This window comes from Neoarius graeffei, chromosome 15 (genome assembly GCF_027579695.1).
Source record: "Neoarius graeffei isolate fNeoGra1 chromosome 15, fNeoGra1.pri, whole genome shotgun sequence".
Classification (NCBI taxonomy): Eukaryota; Metazoa; Chordata; class Actinopteri; order Siluriformes; family Ariidae; genus Neoarius; species Neoarius graeffei.
In genome coordinates this window covers 18,378,805-18,400,824 of record NC_083583.1, presented here as the reverse complement: position 1 = coordinate 18,400,824, position 22,020 = coordinate 18,378,805, and the positions used below count along the sequence as shown (strand labels likewise).

The 22,020-nt window shown below is 41.0% G+C and overlaps 1 protein-coding gene across 1 annotated transcript in view; it reads left to right on the top strand.

Moving 5' to 3' along the window:
• Positions 1-20,858, top strand: part of dennd5a (DENN/MADD domain containing 5A) — a 158,258-nt gene extending 137,400 nt beyond the window's left edge. The window contains exons 13-23 of the mRNA XM_060940951.1: positions 285-372; positions 469-553; positions 4,368-4,496; positions 7,862-7,983; positions 8,083-8,228; positions 11,228-11,346; positions 11,432-11,613; positions 12,374-12,456; positions 13,094-13,217; positions 13,355-13,523; positions 19,410-20,858. Coding sequence (XP_060796934.1) covers positions 285-372; positions 469-553; positions 4,368-4,496; positions 7,862-7,983; positions 8,083-8,228; positions 11,228-11,346; positions 11,432-11,613; positions 12,374-12,456; positions 13,094-13,217; positions 13,355-13,523; positions 19,410-19,593 — 1,431 coding nt within the window. The 3' untranslated portion in view covers positions 19,594-20,858. The remainder of the gene's footprint in view (positions 1-284; positions 373-468; positions 554-4,367; positions 4,497-7,861; positions 7,984-8,082; positions 8,229-11,227; positions 11,347-11,431; positions 11,614-12,373; positions 12,457-13,093; positions 13,218-13,354; positions 13,524-19,409) is intronic.
• Positions 20,859-22,020: the final 1,162 nt, after the last annotated feature.

The following is a 22,020-nucleotide window of genomic DNA, read 5'->3' as shown; positions in this document are numbered from 1 at the left end:
GAAACGACATCCATCATTACTTTGAGACATGAAGTGTCTTTTAATTAATAAAAATAAAGAAAAGCTATTGAATTAGAAGGGCTGTCCAAACTTTTGACTGTACTGTATGTATTTTATATGGTAGTATGCAGGTGTTGGATCTCTGAGTTCACAGACGATGTTTTACACAATAGAAACGCAGTGACTTTCTTTTTTTTGTGCCGTCTTTATAAACTTGCACTAATAATGATGCAAAAGGTGAATTAAGATGTTCATGCATATCTCTCTCTCTCTCTCTCTCTCAGGGGAAATCTGCCTTATGGTCGCACCTGTTGCATTATCAGGAGAGCAAAGAGAAGAGAGATGCCACTCCGGCCGGTTTAGGGCCACCTGGTAATGAATATTCTGTCTTTCCTAGATGAGATAAACATGAATGACTTTGCCAATGCTTCACTCTTCTGTACTTTCCTGTACTCTGCTGTGTCTCAGGTCTCATTCATGACACAGAGAGGCGGAAATCAGACGCCAGCTTCGCAATGCCGCCTCTTAAAGTCTCTTTGATTGAAGACCTGAGGTCAGTGTGAGACAATGAATAGAAGTATTTGAATATTTGTGCTTATTTTCATTACATCAGCAGTTTGCTGTCAATCCCTGGGTCAATCAAAATCTGGACTGCCACCTTGTGGCATGTAAATGAAAATGTGACGCTGGATAAAGGTGAGATAAATTACACAAAGCGCTTTTAGAGAAGAGAGACTAAAACATAGCTTCTAATTACTGAGTTCATTATTATTCATACTTTTTGTAATCATCATTATTATTATGCTCTCATTATATTATTATATTTTAACATCCAGACTCTTGTATCTAATACCGAAATGTCAGCAGAAAAAGTACAGTTAACAGTTATTCCACGAAATCAAGTCGTACATGAGCTGATAGCCGACGAGGCGCGTAGTGCTGAGTCGGCTATAAGCCATGTACGACGAGATTGAGTGGAATAACTGTTTTATTCTATCCACATTCACTGGATTTTGATAAATGGAGCATTTTCATTTTTATTTTTTGCAAATTCGATAAATAAAAACTTTATACAAAACGTCTGACAAAATCATTTCTGCTTAGAATGTAAACAAACTGGTGAAATGATGGCAGCAATTTGTGAAAAATGCTATAATAATAGCATTTAGAGCATTAATAGACCATTAATAGCATTCATAGAGAATTCGGCCAATAGTCGAACCTTGGATCCAGGAGGAACAACACGGTTTTCGTCCTGGTCATGGAACACTGGACCAGCTCTATACCCTTCATAGGGTGCTCGAGGGTTCATGGGAGTTTGCCCAACCAGTCCACATGTGCTTTGTGGATCTGGAGAAGGCATTCGACCGTGTCCCTTGTGGTATCCTGTGGGGGGTGCTTCGGGAGTATGGGGTTTGGGGCTCTTTGCTAAGGGCTGTCCGGTCCCTGTACAAACGGAGCAGGAGTCTGGTTCGCATTGCCGGCAGTAAGTCAGACCTGTTCCCAGTGCATGTTGGACTCCGGCAGGGCTGCCCTTTGTCACCGGTTCTGTTCATAATTTTTATGGACAGAATTTCTAGGTGCATCCAAGGGCCAGAGGGAATCCTGTTTGGGAACCACAGGATTTCATCTCTGCTTTTTGCGGATGATGTTGTCCTGTTGGCTTCTTCAAACCAGGACCTTCAGCATGCACTGGGGAGGTTTGCAGTCGAGTGTGAAGCAGCTGGGATGAGAATCAGCACCTCCAAGGCCATGGTTCTCGATCTGAAAAGGGTGGCTTGCCCTCTTCAGGATGGTGGAGAAGTCCTGCCTCAAGTGGAGGAGTTTAAGTATCTCGGGATCTTGTTCACGAGTGAGGGAAGGATGGAGCGTGAGATCGACAGGCGGATTGGTGCAGCCTCCGCAGTGATACGGTCGCTTTACCGGTCCATCGTGGTGAAGAAGGAGCTGAGCCAAAAGATGAAGCTCTCGATTTACCGGTCAATCTACGTTCTGACACTCACCTATGGTCATGAGCTTTGGTTAATGACCGAAAGAACAAGATCGCGGATACAAGTGGCCGAAATGAGTTTCCTTCGCAGGGTGGCTGGGCGCTCCCTTAGAGATAGGGTGAGAAGCCCAGTCACTCGGGAGGAGCTCGGAGTAGAGCCGCTGCTCCTCCACATCGAGAGGAATCAGCTGAGGTGGCTCAGGCATCTCTTTCGGATGCCTCCTGGACGCCTCCCTGGGGAGGTGTTCCAGGCATGTCCCCCCGGGAGGAGGCCCCGGGGAAGACCCAGGACACGCTGGAGGGACTATGTCTCTCAGCTGGCCTGGAAATGCCTTGGTGTTCTTCCCGAGGAGCTGGCCAAGGTGTCTGGGGAGAGGGAAGTTTGGGCTTCCATGCTCAGACTGCTGCCTTCGCGACCCGGCCCTGGATAAGCAGAAGAAGATGAGATGAGATGAGATGCTATAATAATAATAATAATTCTTGAAAAATAAAAAAAGATACGTTCTTATCATCAAATACTTTTATTCCATATTTTGGTGCTTTTTATGTATTTTTGGGGGTTTCCTTCTTCTTCTTTAGGTTTTTTTTTTGGCAATTGGCAAACCAACTTAAAGGTGCATTACCGCCACTGACTGGGCTGGAGTGTGTGTGTGTGTGGGGGGGGGTATATATTCTTTTAGCCATTTCTGTTTCTTTTAAATACTTGATAACAATTTTTGGGGTTTTGTTTTCGAATAGAATTTTTATTTCGTCCTTGGTTGGTTCAGCAACACACTCGGCCATTTTGTTTTTCTCTACTCATGGTATATGAGCTGATAGCCTAGTAGTAGAGTCGCCAGTCAGAGCACGCGATTGCTCATATCCAGTGAATGTGGATGGAATAATTCGAAATATACTTTTATCTGGGAGTCAGAATGGTGGATCTGGGTAGATGTCGTTTCCAAATTGTGTGAAGAAGATGGAAAAGGGTTGGTACGTCTTATCATGTTACTTCCAGTCTAATTAGCACATGCCCCCCCAGCAGGATCTTCTGGTGAATCAGTGAACCATCACAGGAAGTCCTTTAACATGCCACACCAAACACACAGTTCCCCTTCGCAGACTCAGCAGCTCTTACTGACCAACCAAATATTAATAATAATAAGGTGTGTTTTAGTTAGTGAGTGAATCATTGGAAGTTAGAATTAAATTCTTGTATGTTACTAAAGTTAAAACCAGATATAAACAATATCCAGAAATACCGCCACCTTCTCTGGGCCTGAGCTCTTTTACGATGGACTGAGGCTAAGTGGAAAATTGTCCCGAGGTCTGACGAATCAAAAGTAGAAATTATTTTTAGAAATCATGGACACCACGTCCTCCAGGCTAAAGAGAAGAGGGACCATCCGGCTTGTTATCAGTGCACAGTTCAAAAGCCAGCATCTGTGATGGTATGAGGGTGCATTAGTGCACATGACATGGGTAGCTTGCACATCTGGGAAGGCATCATTAATGCTGAATGATATATACACGTTTCAGAGCAATATGCTGCCATCCAGACAAAATCTTTTTCAGGGAAGGCCTTCCTTCTTTCAACAAGACAATGTCAAACCACTTTCTGCACATATTAAAACTGCATGACTCTGTAGTAAAAGAGTCCGGGTGCTAAACTGGCCTGCCTACAGTCCAGACCTGTCTTCCATTTAAAATGTTTGATGCACTATGAAGTGCAAAATATGACAAAGGAGACCCTGAACTGCTGAGCAACTGAAATTGTGTATCAGGCAAAAATGGGACAATATTTCTCTTTCAAAACTACAGCAATTGGTCTCTTCAGTTCCCAAACATTTACAGAGTGTTGTTAAAAGTAGAGGTGATGCAACACAGTGGTAAATATGCCCCTGTCCCAACTTTTTTGAAACATGTTGCTGACATCAAATTCAAAATGAGCATATGTTTAAAAAAACCTAAAAACTTCTCAGTTGCAACATTTGATATGTTGTCTTTGTGCTATTTTCAGTGAAATAATAGGGTTTCCATGATTTGCAAATTATCACATTCTGTTTTTATTTACAGTTTACACAGTGTCCCAACTTTTTTGGAATTGGGGTTGTATGTTGATTTCCTCTGTTAATAGTTGTCTAACTCTGGATCTGTTCCCCACACTAGATTAGCTTCTAAAAAAATGGTTAGATTGTAACTTTTTTCACAAATAATTTTCCTAAAACTTTCTTCTGTGGTAATGGTTTGCTTGACAATGTTGTTACTACATCATTGGTACACTCACCCAAGTTTCACAAGGTTCACCAAAATTAAAATTGTGCATACATTCGTGTTAACGTTCCTACAACCTAAACTCTTGTGTCAGTATGGTAGGAACACTCTGCTCTTTTTGCAGGCACATCCAGAACATTGGAGAAATAAAGACAGATGTAGGGAAGGCCAGAGCCTGGGTTCGTCTCTCTATGGAGAAGAAACTTCTTTCCAGACACCTCAAACAGCTCCTGTCTGATCACGAGCTCACCAAGTAAGACCACCATATGATGTTCTGTGAATAATACTCAGACCAGGTTCTTCTGGGATTATAACTTCTGAGCGAACTCTTTTTTTTCTGTACTTTTGTCTTTAAACCAAACCCTTTAGTCTGTTCAACTCAGATGAAGATTTACAGTTAGGTCCATATATATTTGGACACTGACACAAATTTTGTGTGTTTACCTGTTTACTGAAACATATTCAAGTTATAGTTATATAATGGACATGGACATAAAGTCCAGACTTTCAGCTTTCATTTGAGGGTATCCACATTAAAATTGGATGAAGGGTTTAGGAGTTTCAGCTCCTTAACATGTGCCACCCTGTTTTTAAAGGGACCAAAAGTAATTGGACAATTGACTCAAAGGCTATTTCATGGGCAGGTGTGGGCAATTCCTTCGTTTTGTCATTCTCAATTAAGCAGATAAAAGGCCTGGAGTTGATTTGAGGTGTGGTGCTTGCATTTGAAAGATTTTGCTGTGAAGAAAACATGCGGTCAAAGGAGCTCTCCATGCAGGTGAAACAAGCCATCCTTAAGCTGCGAAAACAGAAAAAACCCATCTGAGAAATTGCTACAATATTAGGAGTGGCAAAATCTACAGTTTGGTACATCCTGAGAAAGAAAGAAAGCACTGGTGAACTCATCAATGCAAAAAGACCTGGATGCCCACAGAAGACAACAGTGGTGGATGATCGCAGAATAATTTCCATGGTGAAGAGAAACCCCTTCACAACAGCCAACCAAGTGAACAACACTCTCCAGGAGGTAGGCGTATCAATATCCAAATCTACCATAAAGAGAAGACTGCATGAAAGTAAATACAGAGGGTTCACTGCACGGTGCAAGCCACTCATAAGCCTCAAGAATTAAAAGGCTAGATTGGACTTTGCTAAAAAAACATCTAAAAAAGCCAGCACAGTTCTGGAAGTAGAGCCCTGCACTCCTGCGGGAGTCTCGCGGGACCCGCCGCAAAGCAGTGCAGCGCGGGACAAATTTTGAAAGCTCATTGCGGGCGCGGGCGGGAGCAGGAGTGCACATATGCGGGCGCGGGCGGGAGCGGGAGTGCACATATGCGGGCGGGAGCGGTGATAAGCTGCAGTCCCACTAACTAAAAACGTGTTTAAAATAAAATTTATAAATTATTAATTTATGTCTATCATATATAATTTGTGCTGGATATTTTATTTGGCATTAATAAAAACATTTTAAGATGCCTAAATTTGCAGAGAGAGTCAGATTGCCAGATTGAGTGAGGAATGGCATCTTAAATTTGCCATTGATTACCCTAACGGGCAATCCTTTGATCACTCTAATGACTCGCCGTTCATACCCAGCCTCCAGTGACCCACACTAACATGATGCCTCAATGACACCTTAGATGAGCTGGTCATCAGAATTCTGATTCTGATCCAGGAGAGGATAAATAACTCTCGTACGTTTCCGATTCCTTTCCTCTTCCGTGTTTGAGATCTCCGATCATGGCAGAAGAGCAGAGCTCCTCTACTGAAGCTCACAGTGCTTCAAAAGTAAGTGCTGCTTTAAAAAGAGGTACATTTACCGTTAAAAAGTCAAGAGTCCTGAAATCGGACATTTTAGTTAGAAATGCTTTACAAATGTAAACTGGGTTAGCCTAATGTTTTGTATGGCTGAACAATAAATATACCAAATTTCCACTTGGAATTACGTGCTCGCCTGTCTTTTTTTATTGTTTATTATTATTATTAGAGACACTGACGAAGGCAACAGCCGAAACGTTTGTCTCCTTCTGCTGCTAAAACCAACTGAAAAGAAATGTAACTAAAAGAATAAGTTCAAGAGTGCGATCCATCTCTCCTTTCACACTAATTATTCATAGGAGACGCACCACGGGAGAGCGCATACTTAAATGATTAGCCTACTTAAATAATTATTATTATTAGGTCTACATGCTGCCATTTCAACATTCCAAATTCAGAAACAAGGTAAATAATAACAAACGTGAACGTGAGCTGTAGATATTTATGCTCAAATCCACTCAAAGTAGGGGGCGGGGCACCATCACGCTGTGTCAAGACAAGAACTTTCCTGAGAAATAACGCGAACGTCTGCATCATGCAGGATTTGCGGGCGGGAGCGGGACAAAATATGGCAGGCGCGGGCGGGAGCGGGATTGAAAATCATAATTCTTTGCGGGCGGGAGTGGGACTGAAAAATCATAATTCTGCGCGGGCGGGAGCGGGACTGCACAATGCGGGCAGGAGCGGGACTGAAAAATCCGACCCGCGCAGACCTCTATCTGGAAGAACATTCTTTGGACAGATGAAACCAAGATCAACCTCTACCAGAATGATGGAAAGAAAAAAGTATGGCGAAGGCGTGGTACAGCTCATGATCCAAAGCATACCACATCATCTGTAAAACACGGCGGAGGCAGTGTGATGGCTTGGGCATGCATGGCTGCCAGTGGCACTGGGTCACTAGTGTTTATTGATGATGTGACACAGGACAGAACAGCCGGATGAATTCTGAGGTATTGAGACATACTGTGTGCTCAAATGCAGCCAAACTGATTGGTCGGCGTTTCATAATACAGATGGACAATGACCCAAAACATAAAGCCAAAGCAACCCAGGAGTTTATTAAAGCAAAGAAGTGGAATATTCTTGAATGGCCAAGTCAGTCACCTGATCTCAACCCAATTGAGCATGCATTTCACTTGTTAAAGACTAAACTTCAGACAGAAAGGCCCACAAACAAACAGCAACTGAAAACCGCTGCAGTAAAGGCCTGGCAGAGCATTAAAAAGGAGGAAACACAGCGTCTGGTGATGTCCATGAGTTCAAGACTTCAGGCAGTCATTGCCGACAAAGGGTTTTCAACCAAGTATTAGAAATGAACATTTTATTTACAATTATTTAATTTGTCCAATTACTTTTGAGCCCCTGAAATGAAGGGATTGTGTTTAAAAAAATGCTTTAGTTCCTCACATTTGTATGCAATCATTTTGTTCAACCCACTGAATTAAAGCTGAAAGTCTGAACTTGAACTGCATCTGAATTGTTTTGTTCACAATTCATTGTGGTAATGTACAGAACCAAAATTAGAAAAATGTTGCCTCTGTCCAAATATTTATGGACCTAACTGTATATCTACAGTAAATGAACATAGTTGACGTATCACCTCCCCGTGTTGCAATCTAGCATTAAAAATGAAAACGCATTTTATTATTGAGTTCATCAAGGTAAAACTGGGTTATGTTTGTGCGTGAATTCTTTTGAAGTATCTTCTTTTCACTTTGGCACAGTGTCTTTGAACATGAACAAACATGCCTTCTGCTGGCACGTTTCACATTTCAGTTGCTTTTTGTTTTGCTGCAGGAAGCTGTATAAGCGCTATGCCTTTCTGCGCTGCGATGACGAGAAGGAACAGTTTCTCTATCATTTGCTGTCTTTTAATGCCGTTGATTACTTCTGCTTCACCAACGTCTTCACCACAATCAGTGAGTTGTAGCAGCAGCGTCACACAAGCACCATGGAACTCAGCATGCCGGTCCAGAGTACGTTCTTCTGACTTGTCTCTTTTTTTCTTTGTCCTGCAGTGATGCCGTATCATGTGGTGGTCATTCCTAGTAAGAAGCTGGGTGGCTCCATGTTCACAGCTAACCCCTGGGTGTGTGTGTCGGGGGAGCTGGCTGAAACCGGAGTACTCCAGGTGCCGAAAAACACTCTGGAGATTACGTTTGAGGTGAGGAATGTTGTTATGTAATTCTGTTTGGGTTTTCATTTCAGAAACTCCAGTATTCTTGAAAGGGGCTCTTCCAGCATTCCAACCCACACTGACTTGCAAGTGTCTCAGCATCAGTGAAACAGTGTGCAAGTCCTGTCATGTGACCCTTATTCAGCTGTAGTGAACAACTACAGTTGCACTGTAATTACACGCGGCAATCACCACAAACCGAATTTCCGTTGCTTTTTTATGTGGAGACTCTCAACAGAGTGAAATACATGACCCACTCTGAACAGAGCAAATAATATTTATGTACATATTAACTATATCTACAAGTTTACCAGCAGACGATTTTCTGATTTTAAGAATTAAATTACAAATATTATTGGCTATTTGTAATGATATATTTAATATCAGATTACTTATATTAAATTAAAATATTTAATCAAAGCCTTTATTTTTAATATTATTAAATACATTTTTCTGATACTACTTCTCATCGTATATAAATAATATTTGCTATATAAATATTATTTGAAAAGTTTGACCTTATTGAAACTTATCAAACTTTACCATAAGGTCAAGCTGTTTGACCTTGTAATTCTTTGTACTTTTGATCAATATTTTGGTATAAAAATGATCACATACATGAAGTGGCATGTACAAAACATTTATAACAAGAAATCCATCCATCCATCATCTGTAGCAGCTTATCCTGTGCAGGGTCGCGGGCAAGCTGGAGCCTGTCCCAGCTGACTACAGGTAAGAGGCAGGGTGCACCCTGGACAAGTCAACAGATCAACACAGGGCTGACACACAGAGACAAACAACCATTCACACTCACATTCACACCTACGGTCAATTTAGAGCCACCAATTAGCCTAACTTGCATGTCTTTGGACTGTGGGGGAAACCGGAGCACCCGGAGGAAACCCACACACACACAGGGAGAACATGCACACTCCACACAGAAAGGCCCTCGTTGGCCACTGGGCTCGAACCCAGGACCTTCTTGCTGTGAGGCAACAAACCTAACCACCACCACCGTGACGCCCATAACAAGAAATCATTTGTGGCAAAAAAAAACAAACTTCAAGTCAGACAGAACTTTTCTATCAATCTATCTAGCTATCTGTGCATCCATCTATCTTTCTGTTGTGGTAGAAAAGCGTAATAAGACTTGAGGCTGTTAGGAAGAAAGCAGACAGAAATATGAGTTTATTAATACCCTTGCAAGAGTAGGCCTTCCCAGTGAAAACATTACAAAAAAACGTTTCCAGCCAGAGAGACATTCTCTATTTTCACACACACACACACACACACACACACACACACACACACACACACACACACACACACACTGTTTATATCCCCTTCAGACACAAGGAAAAATGCTATGGAACTTCATGTGTACAATTGTACACATTATGTCCGAAGGGGTTCAACAGGTTTCCATAACTGACATATCAGATGTTCCCCTGTTATCTCCTTACGCGTCAAGAACATATCTCCACTATCACTACCTTGTTATCCTGGCTATCTTCACATGTACACATGTTTACAATAATTTTGCAAAATAGAACAGTGTAACAAAAAACAACATTCTTCAGCTTATATAAATATGAAACATAGTGTCTGACCTTCTGAGGATCTGAGAGGCACAGATTCCCTAAAAATTATATTTTTCCTCTACACGTTCCCCCTTTTATCAATTCTTTGATAACTATAATAAAGCAAAAGACTTTCCCTAATATATCTTTTCTGTTTCCTGTTCCTCTTATACAGGCTTTCAACAGACACTACATTAACAGGGAAATGGAAAAGATTATACTGCTGTTTTTGTGAGACATAGGCATCGCTACACAAATGGCAAATGAACAGATAAGAACATGTGCAAATTCACATTATCTAAATCAAACATAACTGTCATGTTATTTCTTCAGCCAGCAATAAACATAAACAAAAATATCTATAGTTCATAATCGTCCACATTCAAGAAAGGGGGGTTATAACTCTCATATGACCTCAGAGGCTAGTCCATGAGCTCCTCTGGATACATCTTCACCATCTGGTAACTTTTCATGACAGCATGCACCATTTTCATTGTCATATCTCTCAAACATCGTAGAACACACGGTACAATCAGACATATCAAGAACAATACACACAGTACCGGCGTGAGTATGGTCAATAACCAATATTCAAGCTTGTTCCTGCAGTCACACATTTAAAGGTTAACATATGGAGGGAATTACCCATGAAGATATGGAGTTATTTTGTATATTACTGACAAAAAATACATTAGCAAAGGTTTTTTCATCACCAGCAAAATATTTAGATTAGGTTTAGGTGGATTGTTGAATCAAGGGCAATTCAAGCATGTTAACAACACACCCCATAATAAAATAAAATAACATTAAATTTAATTAAATTCATTACCCCACTGGAGAAACCATGAGTACCAGGAATCATTGGCAGGCAGTTTTTTAAGATATTTTTCTATCTATCTGTCTTTACAAATGTAACAGAAATAGTCTTTAACAGACTATAAGACAACTGCGGCAGAAATAACAAATAAATTAACAATTTAATATAAACTTAAGTGGCACTTTATATGCTTTGTTCCTGCAGGCACACATTTAAAGGTTAATATTTGGAGGGAATTACCCATGAAGATACTAAGTTATTTCGTATATTACTGACAAAAAATACATTAGCAAAGGTGTTTTCATCAGCAGCAAAATATTGAGATGAAGTTTAGGTGGATTGTTGAGTCAAGGACAATTCAAGCATGTTATCAACACATCCCATAATAAACATTAAGTTATTTCTACTGTTATTTTGTGCAGTTACATTTTTACAACCTGATGATGTCACCCAGGCCCCGGCTACATCATTTCATCAAAAATCCATTTTTTTGATCAAATAAATAAAGAGTTTAATGACCCTGTAAAGGTGGGTTAAAGGTGTGATCCAGATTAGTCCCATGCTCAATTTATTGTGATTTCTCTTCTCAGTGCCAGAACCTGGGCAAGTTGACCACAGTGCAGATGGGCCATGATAACTCAGGCCTGTATGCCAAGTGGCTGGTGGAGTGCGTCCTGGTCCGAAACGGGATCACAGGACACACTTACAAGTGAGAATCAGATTTATTAATACCAGCAATAAATGTGACATGACGTTGTAGAACAGGAGATACGGATGTGTTTGTTTGTGTTGAGGTTCCCATGTGGCCGCTGGTTGGGAAAAGGTGTGGACGATGGCAGTTTGGAGAGGATTCTAGTGGGAGAGTTGATGACTGCAGGCTCAGAGAATGACGACAGGATGTGTCGCACTCCTCCCATGCAGCAGTCGCCTGGGATGATGCGCCGATTCGTTACCATCTCACCAAACAGCAAACCAAGTGAGTGCCAACATGACAAATGTAAACTTAAAGTGCATATTCTGGACCAATTTCGTTTTTTTTATATGAAAGAATGTCCCTTTACACACTCATCCAGAAGGGTAATTTTGCACAAGGCCATCTGTCTACAGCAGAAAAAAAATAAATAACAAAACGCGTCTGGAAAAATCCCAAGGGAGTCTGGAGCCAGATTCATGACGTCACCTGCGGAAGCGCCAGCAGGCTGCGAGAGCTTTGCACGGTTTCAGTGCACAGCCTGTGTAGACCAAGCGCTCCCATTTCTCTCTCGTTGTCCGGTCTTTTGGAAAACGATGAGTACTAATCCCATAAAGATTGGTGTTGCTGCACCCTCCTACGATAACCATTTTAATAATCGCGCTATAATGTTGAAGAAATTTGCAGAAAACCACCAGGTCGTTTCCTCAAACAAACCAGCGCTGACGTAGGATTCAGAGGGAAGCGTCCTGCACGCGACGTCACGAAAATTAATGTTTCCCGGGAAATCCAAATGGCAAGTTTTTTCAGAGGCGGACCAATTCGCCTCAAATAGCTTGATTTCAACTGAATTTTCTGGTATTGCACAAGGTAAAAAAAAATTGCAGAGAATGCAGAATGTGACATATATTTGACCAAAGTGTAATATAAAATAGGAGAATTACATTGATCTTGCTCCTGAATTTACCCGTGATATGCACTGTAATGCTCTTGTTATATCAGACTGCCATATGAATAGTTTTTTTTATTTTGTTTTGTTTTTCAGAGCTGAACACGGGGCAGATCCAGGAGGGGGTCGGAGAGGCAATTAATGGAATAGTGAAACACTTCCATAAACCAGAGAAAGAGGTATTGAGTAGGATATTTTGCTTTTATTACCTATCTTTGTCAAGTGTCACAATAAAGTACACTACTGTTCAAAAGTTTGGGGTCACCCAGACAATTTTGTGTTTTCCATGAAAAGTCACACTTTTATTTACCACCATAAGTTGTAAAATGAATAGAAAATATAGTCAAGACATTTTTCTGGCCATTTTGAGCATTTAATCGACCCCACAAATGTGATGCTCCAGAAACTCAATCTGCTCAAAGGAAGGTCAGTTTTATAGCTTCTCTAAAGAGCTCAACTGTTTTCAGCTGTGCTAACATGATTGTACAAGGGTTTTCTAATCATCCATTAGCCTTCTGAGGCAATGAGCAAACACATTGTACCATTAGAACACCGGAGTGATAGTTGCTGGAAATGGGCCTCTATACACCTATGGAGATATTGCACCAAAAACCAGACATTTGCAGCTAGAATAGTCATTTACCACATTAGCAATGTATAGAGTGGATTTCTGATTAGTTTAAAGTGATCTTCATTGAAAAGGACAGTGCTTTTCTTTCAAAAATAAGGACATTTCAAAGTGACCCCAAACTTTTGAACGGTAGTGTAGATTATTGAGTATGTTTATTGAGAATCATTCTCTCTGTCTGATTTCAGAGAGGAAGTCTGACTCTTCTTCTCTGTGGAGAATACGGTCTGGTCTGGGCTCTCGAGCAGGTGTTCCAGCACGGATTCAAGTCACCACGTCTCTTCAAGAACGTCTTTATTTGGGATTTTCTTGGTAATAAACGAGTTGATTTAAACCTTTGGGATTTTCTGGATAATCTAAAATGCTATTTGAAATAATCCTGAATGACTCTTGAGTGTGTTGTGTACGAACTGATATTGGACCATGTCTGTATGATCCTGTCCCTTCAGAAAAAGCACAGGTTTACTTTGAAAGTGCCGAGCAGAGTCAGGTAACTCAGGATGAAAACTATCAGACGAGGGTGCGCCATTTCTGTCGCTTCATGCGCGCCATCAGCAGCACCCCCAGAAACATTGGCAAAGATGGAAAGTTCCAGCTGCTCGTGTGCCTCGGAGCCAGGTTAGTCAGTAATCTCGTCTAAATGATTTCATCAACCAAGCACAGATATCTGAAGGTTAACAACCAAAAATCACACATGGAACACAAACTTAATTACTAATACAGCTTTCCTGTTGTTGCACCTTCTTCTCTTTCATAACTTAGAAATATTAGTTATAGTGGATTGTAATTATTCACCCTGTGAACCTCCTGAGGGTTGCTGTAAAAGCCTAAATTAGTCCTGGTGCATCTAGTTGCCGTTAGAAGCTTCATAATTCATTGAATGTTGTCTATCTATGTGAAATTAAAGTGTCGTGTGATTTCAGTCCAAATTCACCTGTTTCTGGAAAGCCCCAGAGAACGTACCTAAACAAACAACATTGTGAAGACAAGTGAGCTGTCAAAACAAGTCCCCGAAAAGTTTATAAATCTATCAATAAGGGTTTGGTTATTTTAAAAAAATCCCAAATTTTGAACATGACATGGAGCATTAAATTCATTATTAAAAATTTGAAAGAATTTGGGACTTGATTTAGATTTAGATTTTAATTAATCCATCACCAAAAATACATTACAACACAAATAAAAGAAAAAGGAACAATTATTGACTCATCTCATCTCATTATCTGTAGCCGCTTTATCCTGTTCTACAGGGTCGCAGGCAAGCTGGAGCCTATCCCAGCTGACTACGGGCGAGAGGCGGGGTACACCCTGGACAAGTCGCCAGGTCATCACAGGGCTGACACATAGACACAGACAACCATTCACACTCACATTCACACCTACGGTCAATTTAGAGTCACCAGTTAACCTAACCTGCATGTCTTTGGACTGTGGGGGAAACCGGAGCACCCGGAGGAAACCCACGTGGACACGGGGAGAACATGCAAACTCCACACAGAAAGGCCCTCGCCGGCCACGGGGCTCGAACGCGGACCTTCTTGCTGTGAGGCGACAGTGCTAACCACTACACCACCGTGCCGCCCCCAATTATTGACTCAAACAGATAATTCAGACTAAAACGGGGTGTGACGGGGGAAAGAAACAGAACTTGCATCCCAATTGCAATCTAACCCCCTACAATACTACATACATTAAGAATATACTCTAAAAGTACATACAGTACAAGTAAATAAGAATATGACAAAGGAGTAAAATGTAAATCAAGCTAAATTAATATCTAAGGCCCCGTCACACTTATTTGGAATTAGCAGGAATCAAGCAGAACCAGCCGGAATGAAAAATTTTTCAAAATTCGTGCCGCATTTGGGCGGGAATTTCAAACTGACCAACATTCTTACAGCTTTGTAAGAATGTCGTTCGAATACTTAGAATGCGCTTCGAACCCGTCTCAAATGATTCTTGCACATTCCGGGTGTATTAGCTTTCGAATGCAGTTTGAATGTAGTTGGAACACAGTAGGAATACCTAGAATGCTGTTAGAATGCAGTAAGAATGTTCAGAATGTACTTCGAATGCTGTACGAGTGCGGTTTGATTGCTGCCCGAATACCACCCGAAGTCTGGTCGGAAGGTACCTCGAATGCTGTACGAATTCACCTCAAATGCAGTCAGAACGCTCCCGGAATAGCCGCCAAATATGTTTCGAAGAAAATGCAGCTCGAATACTTAGAAAGTACTTCGAATATCCCGGAATACACAAAAAATTTTCATTCCGACGGCATTCTGGCTCATTCGAGGCACATTCGGGACATTCTGGCAGGATTTGAAGTGGCTTGCCATTTCGATTTTTCCCTCGAACATGATCAGAATGTTTCGAATGCTGTTAGAATGCCGTAAGGATATTTAGAATGCAGTCAGAATGCAGTTAGAATACACTTCGAATGCCGTTCGATATTTCTTCTCTTCGAATGTGCCGTGAATGTTTTGAGCATGAGCAAAACATTCGGGCCGGCCACAAGAACGGGCCTGAATGTTTGGAATGCACTCAGAATGCAGTCAGAATTTTTAGAATGCACTTCGAATATCCCGGAATATATGAAGAATTTTCCTTCCGGCTCATTCCGCCTCTAGTGTGACTACCCTATAACCTGGAGGACTATAAGTTCCTCTTTTAAACAAATAAATATTAATTAGATTGGTCTTAAAAGTAGTAAATAGGTTAATTTCCTTAGTACTAGATGGCAACAAGTTCCACAATTCAGCAGTCCTGAAAAAGTATGATTTCCTATCGTAACCCTGATTTAAGTTCGCAAATAAAATTATAATTATTGAGGTCATAATTACGTGCACGATAATATGGTTCAAAAGTACGCAGGTGGTTTCTAATATCAGTAGATGTAAGGCCATTTCTGGAGTTGAAAAATAAAAGTAAATCTGATATTTCTCTACGATATTCTAAAGGCAATAAATTAAGTTTAATTAGTCTCTCTCTATATGTCATGCTTTGGGAATAGTTCAGTACGAATTTAGTTGCTCTTCACTGGACGTTCTTGAAGAGGGCTCGATGTTTAATAGTGTAAGGTGACGACAAACTACTACCATATTCCAGCTTCGGTCGGACCAGTGCACAGTATAGCAGCTTTCTGGTGCTGGAGTCTCGTACGTCCCAGCAGACTCTCTTCAGGAGACCAAGAATTTTGTTTGCTTTAGGAACAGTAACTTCTATGTGCTTTGACCAGGACAAATCATTGGAGACCATTATGCCAAGGTCAGTGATGAAGGATACACTTTCAAGCTGTCGGCCATCTAAGGTGTAGTTCCTGATGGTTGTTGAGGAAGTTTTCTTCTTGGAGATCTTCAGCACTTTACATTTGTTTCCGTTAAAATCCATTTTCCAGTCTTGACTCCACTTGTACAGACAGTCCAGGTCAATAGACTCTGCCTTAGAGGAGGCCGTCTACCAAAAGTCAGGGACTGGGCAAGGAGGGCATTAGTCAGAGAAGCAACCAAGAGGCCAAGGGAAACACTCAACATGGTGCTACCACCACCATGCTTTACTATGGGAATGAGGTTCTCAGGATGATAAGCAGTGTTACTGATATGCAATTCTTATACTGTGTACTTATGCAAGCCACTGTATAATATTTAACAATTATTTGTGGAAGGCGAACTTAATATTGGTGATTAGTATAAATACGCATGTGACTGTAGAAAATCGCGCAGGCTGATTAGTCGAGAAATTCGGACTATTTCTCAATAATCACCTCGAGCGACTCAGAAAAATGGCGGCCAATCGCCTTGTCACCATAAGTGAGGAAGAATTACAAATGATGAAAGAAAATGCTGTTCCTAAAAGCACTAAAGATGCTGCAAAGTTTGGTCGAAAACTATTCAAAGGTAAGGTGGAATTGTGATTTATTTCATCGATTTCAAAACAAAGTATTTTACGTGTCTCGGCATAGATAAGTGACCCGAGTCTGCGCACGCCGTTTTTACATTTGCATGCCACTTTTGAAGCTTGAAATAAATTATGTTTTGACATGATTTTTTATTTATAATAATCACCTGTGTATTTATACTGAAACAATTATCCGCCTCAGGCTCAGTGAATATTGGTGAATAAGAACCGAGACGAAGTTGAGGTTATTATTCACCTACAGTGAGGAAAATAAGTATTTGATACACTGCCGATTTTGCAAGTTTTCCCACTTACAAAGAACGGAGAGGTCTGTAATTTTTATCGTAGGTACACTTCAACTGTGAGAGACAGAATCTAAAACAAAATCCAGAAAATCACATTGTATGATTTTTAAATGATTAATTTGCATTTTATTGCATGAAATAAGTATTTGATCACCTACCGACCAGCAAGAATTCTGGCTCTCACAGACTTGTTAGTTTTTCTTTAAGAAGCCCTCCTATTCTCCACTCATTACCTGTATTAATTGCACTTGTTTGAACTCGTTACCTGTATAAAAGACACCTGTCCACACACTCAATCAATCAGACTCCAACCTCTCCACCATGGGCAAGATCAAAGAGCTGTCTAAGGACACCAGGGACAAAATTGTAGACCTGCACAAGGCTGGGATGGGCTACAGGACAATAGGCAAGCAGCTTGGTGAGAAGGCAACAACTGTTGGTGCAATTGTTAGAAAATGGAAGAAACTCAAGATGACTGTCAATCTCCCTCGGTCTGGGGCTCCATGCAAGATCTCGCCTCGTGGGGTATCAATGATCATGAGAAAGGTGAGGGATCAGCCCAGAACTACACGGGAGGACCTGGTCAATGACCTGAAGAAAGCTGGGACCACAGTCTCAAAAATTACCATTAGTAACACACTACGCTGTCATGGATTAAAATCCTGCAGCGCGCGCAAGGTCCCCCTGCTCAAGCCAGCACATGTCCAGGCCTGTCTGAAGTTTGCCAGTGACCATCTAGATGATCCAGAGGAGGCATGGGAGAAGGTTATGTGGTCAGATGAGACCAAAATAGAGCTTTTTGGTATAAACTCCACTCGCCGTGTTTGGAGGAAGAAGAAGGATGAGTACAACCCCAAGAACACCATCCCAACTGTGAAGCATGGGGATGGAAACATCATACTTTGGGGGTGCTTTTCTGCAGTGGGGACAGGACGACTGCACTGTATTGAGGGGAGGATGGATGGGGCCATGTATCGTGAGATTTTGGGCAACAACCTCCTTCCCTCAGTAAGAGCATTGAAGATGGGTCGTGGCTGGGTCTTCCAGCATGACAATGACCCGAAACACACAGCCAGGGCAACTAAGGAGTGGCTCCGTAAGAAGCATTTCAAGGTCCTGGATTGGCCTGGCTAGTCTCCAGACCTGAACCCAATAGAAAATCTTTGGAGGGAGCTGAAACTCCGTGTTGCCCAGTGGCAGCCCTGAAAGATCTGGAGAAGATCTGTATGGAGGAGTGGGCCAAAATCCCTGCTGCAGTGTGTGCAAACCTGGTCAAGAACTACAGGAAACGTCTGACCTCTGTAATTGTAAACAAAGGTTTCTGTACCAAATATTAAGTTCTGTTCTTCTATTGTATCAAATACTTATTTCATGCAATAAAATGCAAATTAATTATTTAAAAATCATACAATCTGATTTTCTGGATTTTTTTTATAAGATTCTGTCTCTCACAGTTGAAGTGTACCTACGGTAAAAATTACAGACCTCTCCATTCTTTGTAAGTGGGAAAACTTGCAAAATCAGCAGTGTATCAAATACTTATTTTCCCCACTGTATATTCACTGAGCCTGAGGCGGATAATTGTTTTAGTATAAATACACATGTGATTCATCTCATCTCATTATCTCTAGCCGCTTTATCCTGTTCTACAGGGTCGCAGGCGAGCTGGAGCCTATCCCAGCTGACTACGGGCGAAAGGCGGGGTACACCCTGGACAAGTCGCCAGGTCATCACAGAGCTGACACATAGACACAGACAACCATTCACACTCACATTCACACCTACGGTCAATTTAGAGTCACCAGTTAACCTAACCTGCATGTCTTTGGACTGTGGGGGAAACCGGAGCACCCGGAGGAAACCCACGTGGACACGGGGAGAACATGCAAACTCCGCACAGAAAGGCCCTCGCCGGCCCCGGGGCTCGAACCCGGACCTTCTTGCTGTGAGGCGACAGCGCTAACCACTACACCACCGTGCCGCCCTGTTTTGAAATCGATGAAATAAATCACAATTCCACCTTACCTTTGAATAGTTTTCGACCAAACTTTGCAGCATCTTTAGTGCTTTTAGGAACAGCATTTTCTTTCAGCATTTGTAATTCTTCCTCACTTACGGTGACGAAGCGATCAGCCACTGTTTTGCCAAGTTGCTCAATGTGATTATCAAGGAATAATATGAATTTCTCAATCAAACAGCGTGCGCGATTTTCTATAATCACCTGCGTATTTATACTAAAACCAATTACTGACACGTTCCTAGTAATGATTAACCATCCTGGTCTTTGTATTATCCCCTTCAGAGATCACTTGCTTCACCACTGGATAGCTCTGCTGGCTGATTGTCCCATCACAGCACAGATGTATGAGGACATGGCACTGCTAAAAGACCGTTCTCTAGTGAACTCTTTGATCAGAGTGTTACAGACTTTGCAAGAATTCAACATTACTCTGGAGGCCTCTCTGGTCAAAGGGATTGGAATATAAAAGCTTGCCCTCCTGCTACGCTAAAGAAGAAGAAAAACATAATCCAGGCAGATCAGCGGGGACCATGGACTATGTTACTTTTTTTTGTTTTGTTTTGTTTTGTTTTTTACATGAAGAGACTTGAACAAAAGGACTACACCTGGCTTACATTAAAGCTACTGTCATGTTTGCCATATATAAAGTGCAATGAGCCTTTTCAAAACGTGTCATTATTTTTATCCTCGACGCTGTCGCTGTTAGACATTTAAGATATGTTTTGTATTACGATCCCACCTGTATAGCCCACCTGTGCTATACTATTTTAATCGAAAGCTCAATATTTTCATTGTTATTGTGAACTCCTGGCAACAGCTGTATTTAAAAAAGGAGAGCGCTCAAGAAAGAAAAAAGGGTAATATATTTTCAAAGAAGAGCAGTATTATTTTGATATGTCTGTCAAGTTGCTTGCTCTGTGGTTTATCTAATCCATACTGTCACAATGCAGAGTGAAAAGCAAATGATGTAGAAGTATGCTTTATAAGTATAACTCATGGGAAACTCATATTTTAATTAAAATACACACAAGAAAAACAAGAAATTAGCTCTTGTTTTTTTCAAACCAGGGGACTTTATACATTGAAATGTAGTATGCAAATCTCCATGAGCACATGCTGAGATTAGACTATGTTAGATGATATATAGGGTGCATAAAAAGGATGACAAAGTGCATTTGATTTCAGAATGGATAAGAAGGAAAAAAAAAAACATTCAGACCTCCTGAAACCAATTAAACAACTTTCCAGTTCAGCTCACACATTTTCATAGCCAGAATTTTCTCAAATCCCAGTGTCACCAGTGTATACAGATTAGATAAAATATACAAATTCACTATCTTTTTTAACCCTCAGGGTCTGCACCTGATCAGCCAGTAGGCAACACCCCAGAGACCGTACAAAGCAGCACATTGTTGGTTTTATTGGCCTCCATGAAAGCACCAAGCTCAGCGTCATTTGTTTCTGCTATGCAATATTCACATCTCCATGAAGCCACCACTGATATACAGTACAATACACTGACAGAACGGAGGCTTCGTCCAGATGTTCTAGTGTAATGTATGATGTGTATTCCAGAAACTTCTGAAGTTTTCTGGAAATCTCTACACCAGAATGCTCTAAAAATGCATCCTTTGTCTCTTGGTACATTTTAGACAGGACTGTGTGTAATGTAGTGTTTAATAAGTGAGCAACAGTGTACAGTGTATAAAATTATTAAAAGTGAGAATTCCATACTGGTGTTATGGCTCATCTTTAAAGTGTAAATGATTAGAAGGAGAAAAGATTAACAAAATGAAAACGAGCCTTTGTTTTTATTGACATGATTAATGTTGTGTATCTATTTGCCTAAACCTGAAGGTTTTTTTAATTCCTCCAACAGGATACACATCCCAATGCACACCTCTAATCCCAGGGTCCGTCTCAGAAACTGGGTACTGTGGGGGTACCCCACTAAATGTACTCACAGTCAATAAACTGTACGGTTTTGAATGGTGATGTTCGTTTTAATTTGAAATAAAATGATGAAAGAAATAATACAGATAAAACTAAATCTTTGATGTGAATATTCAGAATTTGGCAAAAATTCTGCAAATTTGTGGAAAAATGGCGGCTTGATCTGGGACATGATAAATGGTTGACTACATCGCATTCCCTTAAAAAGGTTGTAGTCCACTGAAAAGTCTACAGTTATCACTAATTGTATTTTAAGTTGTAACTTTATACACCTAAGGATTGGTGCGCTCACAGACAGGGGCGCAGATACGTTTTTTGAACTGGGGGGGACAAAAAACTGGGGGGGACAAAGCTGCCAGCAAACCAACCCCGATATGCCTGTCAAACTTGTTGTGGGTTACCATAGCAACCAAGCTCGATCTCGCAACCTGTGCAGTCTGTGCAGCTCAACCAACCGAATATCAGTCTTTGTTTTATGTGAGTTGTTGCAACTATGTATACACTGCCGTGCACCTCAATAAACCGAATGGTAATTAGTCTTTTGATTTTTCCGTGAGGTTTGCCTTATGCAAAGAAAGACAGCATAGACGTTTTTTCCTCCCTATAAGTGGGGGGGACCGAACGAAGTGAATTTAAATCTGGGTGGGACGAGTCCCCCCCGTCCCCCCCTCTATCTGCGCCTGTGCTCACAGAATAATCATAACCGTAATAAAACATCATGCAAAATATTTGATCACCGTTGTAACTCCATTTTCCACATACCCCAAACCAATACGATCGTGTGTTTTGATCTAAACAGAAAGCCTCAGGGTCAAGGTCACTACCTCACCAAAAGTAGGAACTTAAAATCACTACACCATATAAAAATTTAGTTATAAATCTGCGATTTTGTTTTTTAAAACGAAAGCTGAAAGTTAGGTATAGAATATCTTTCTTAGAG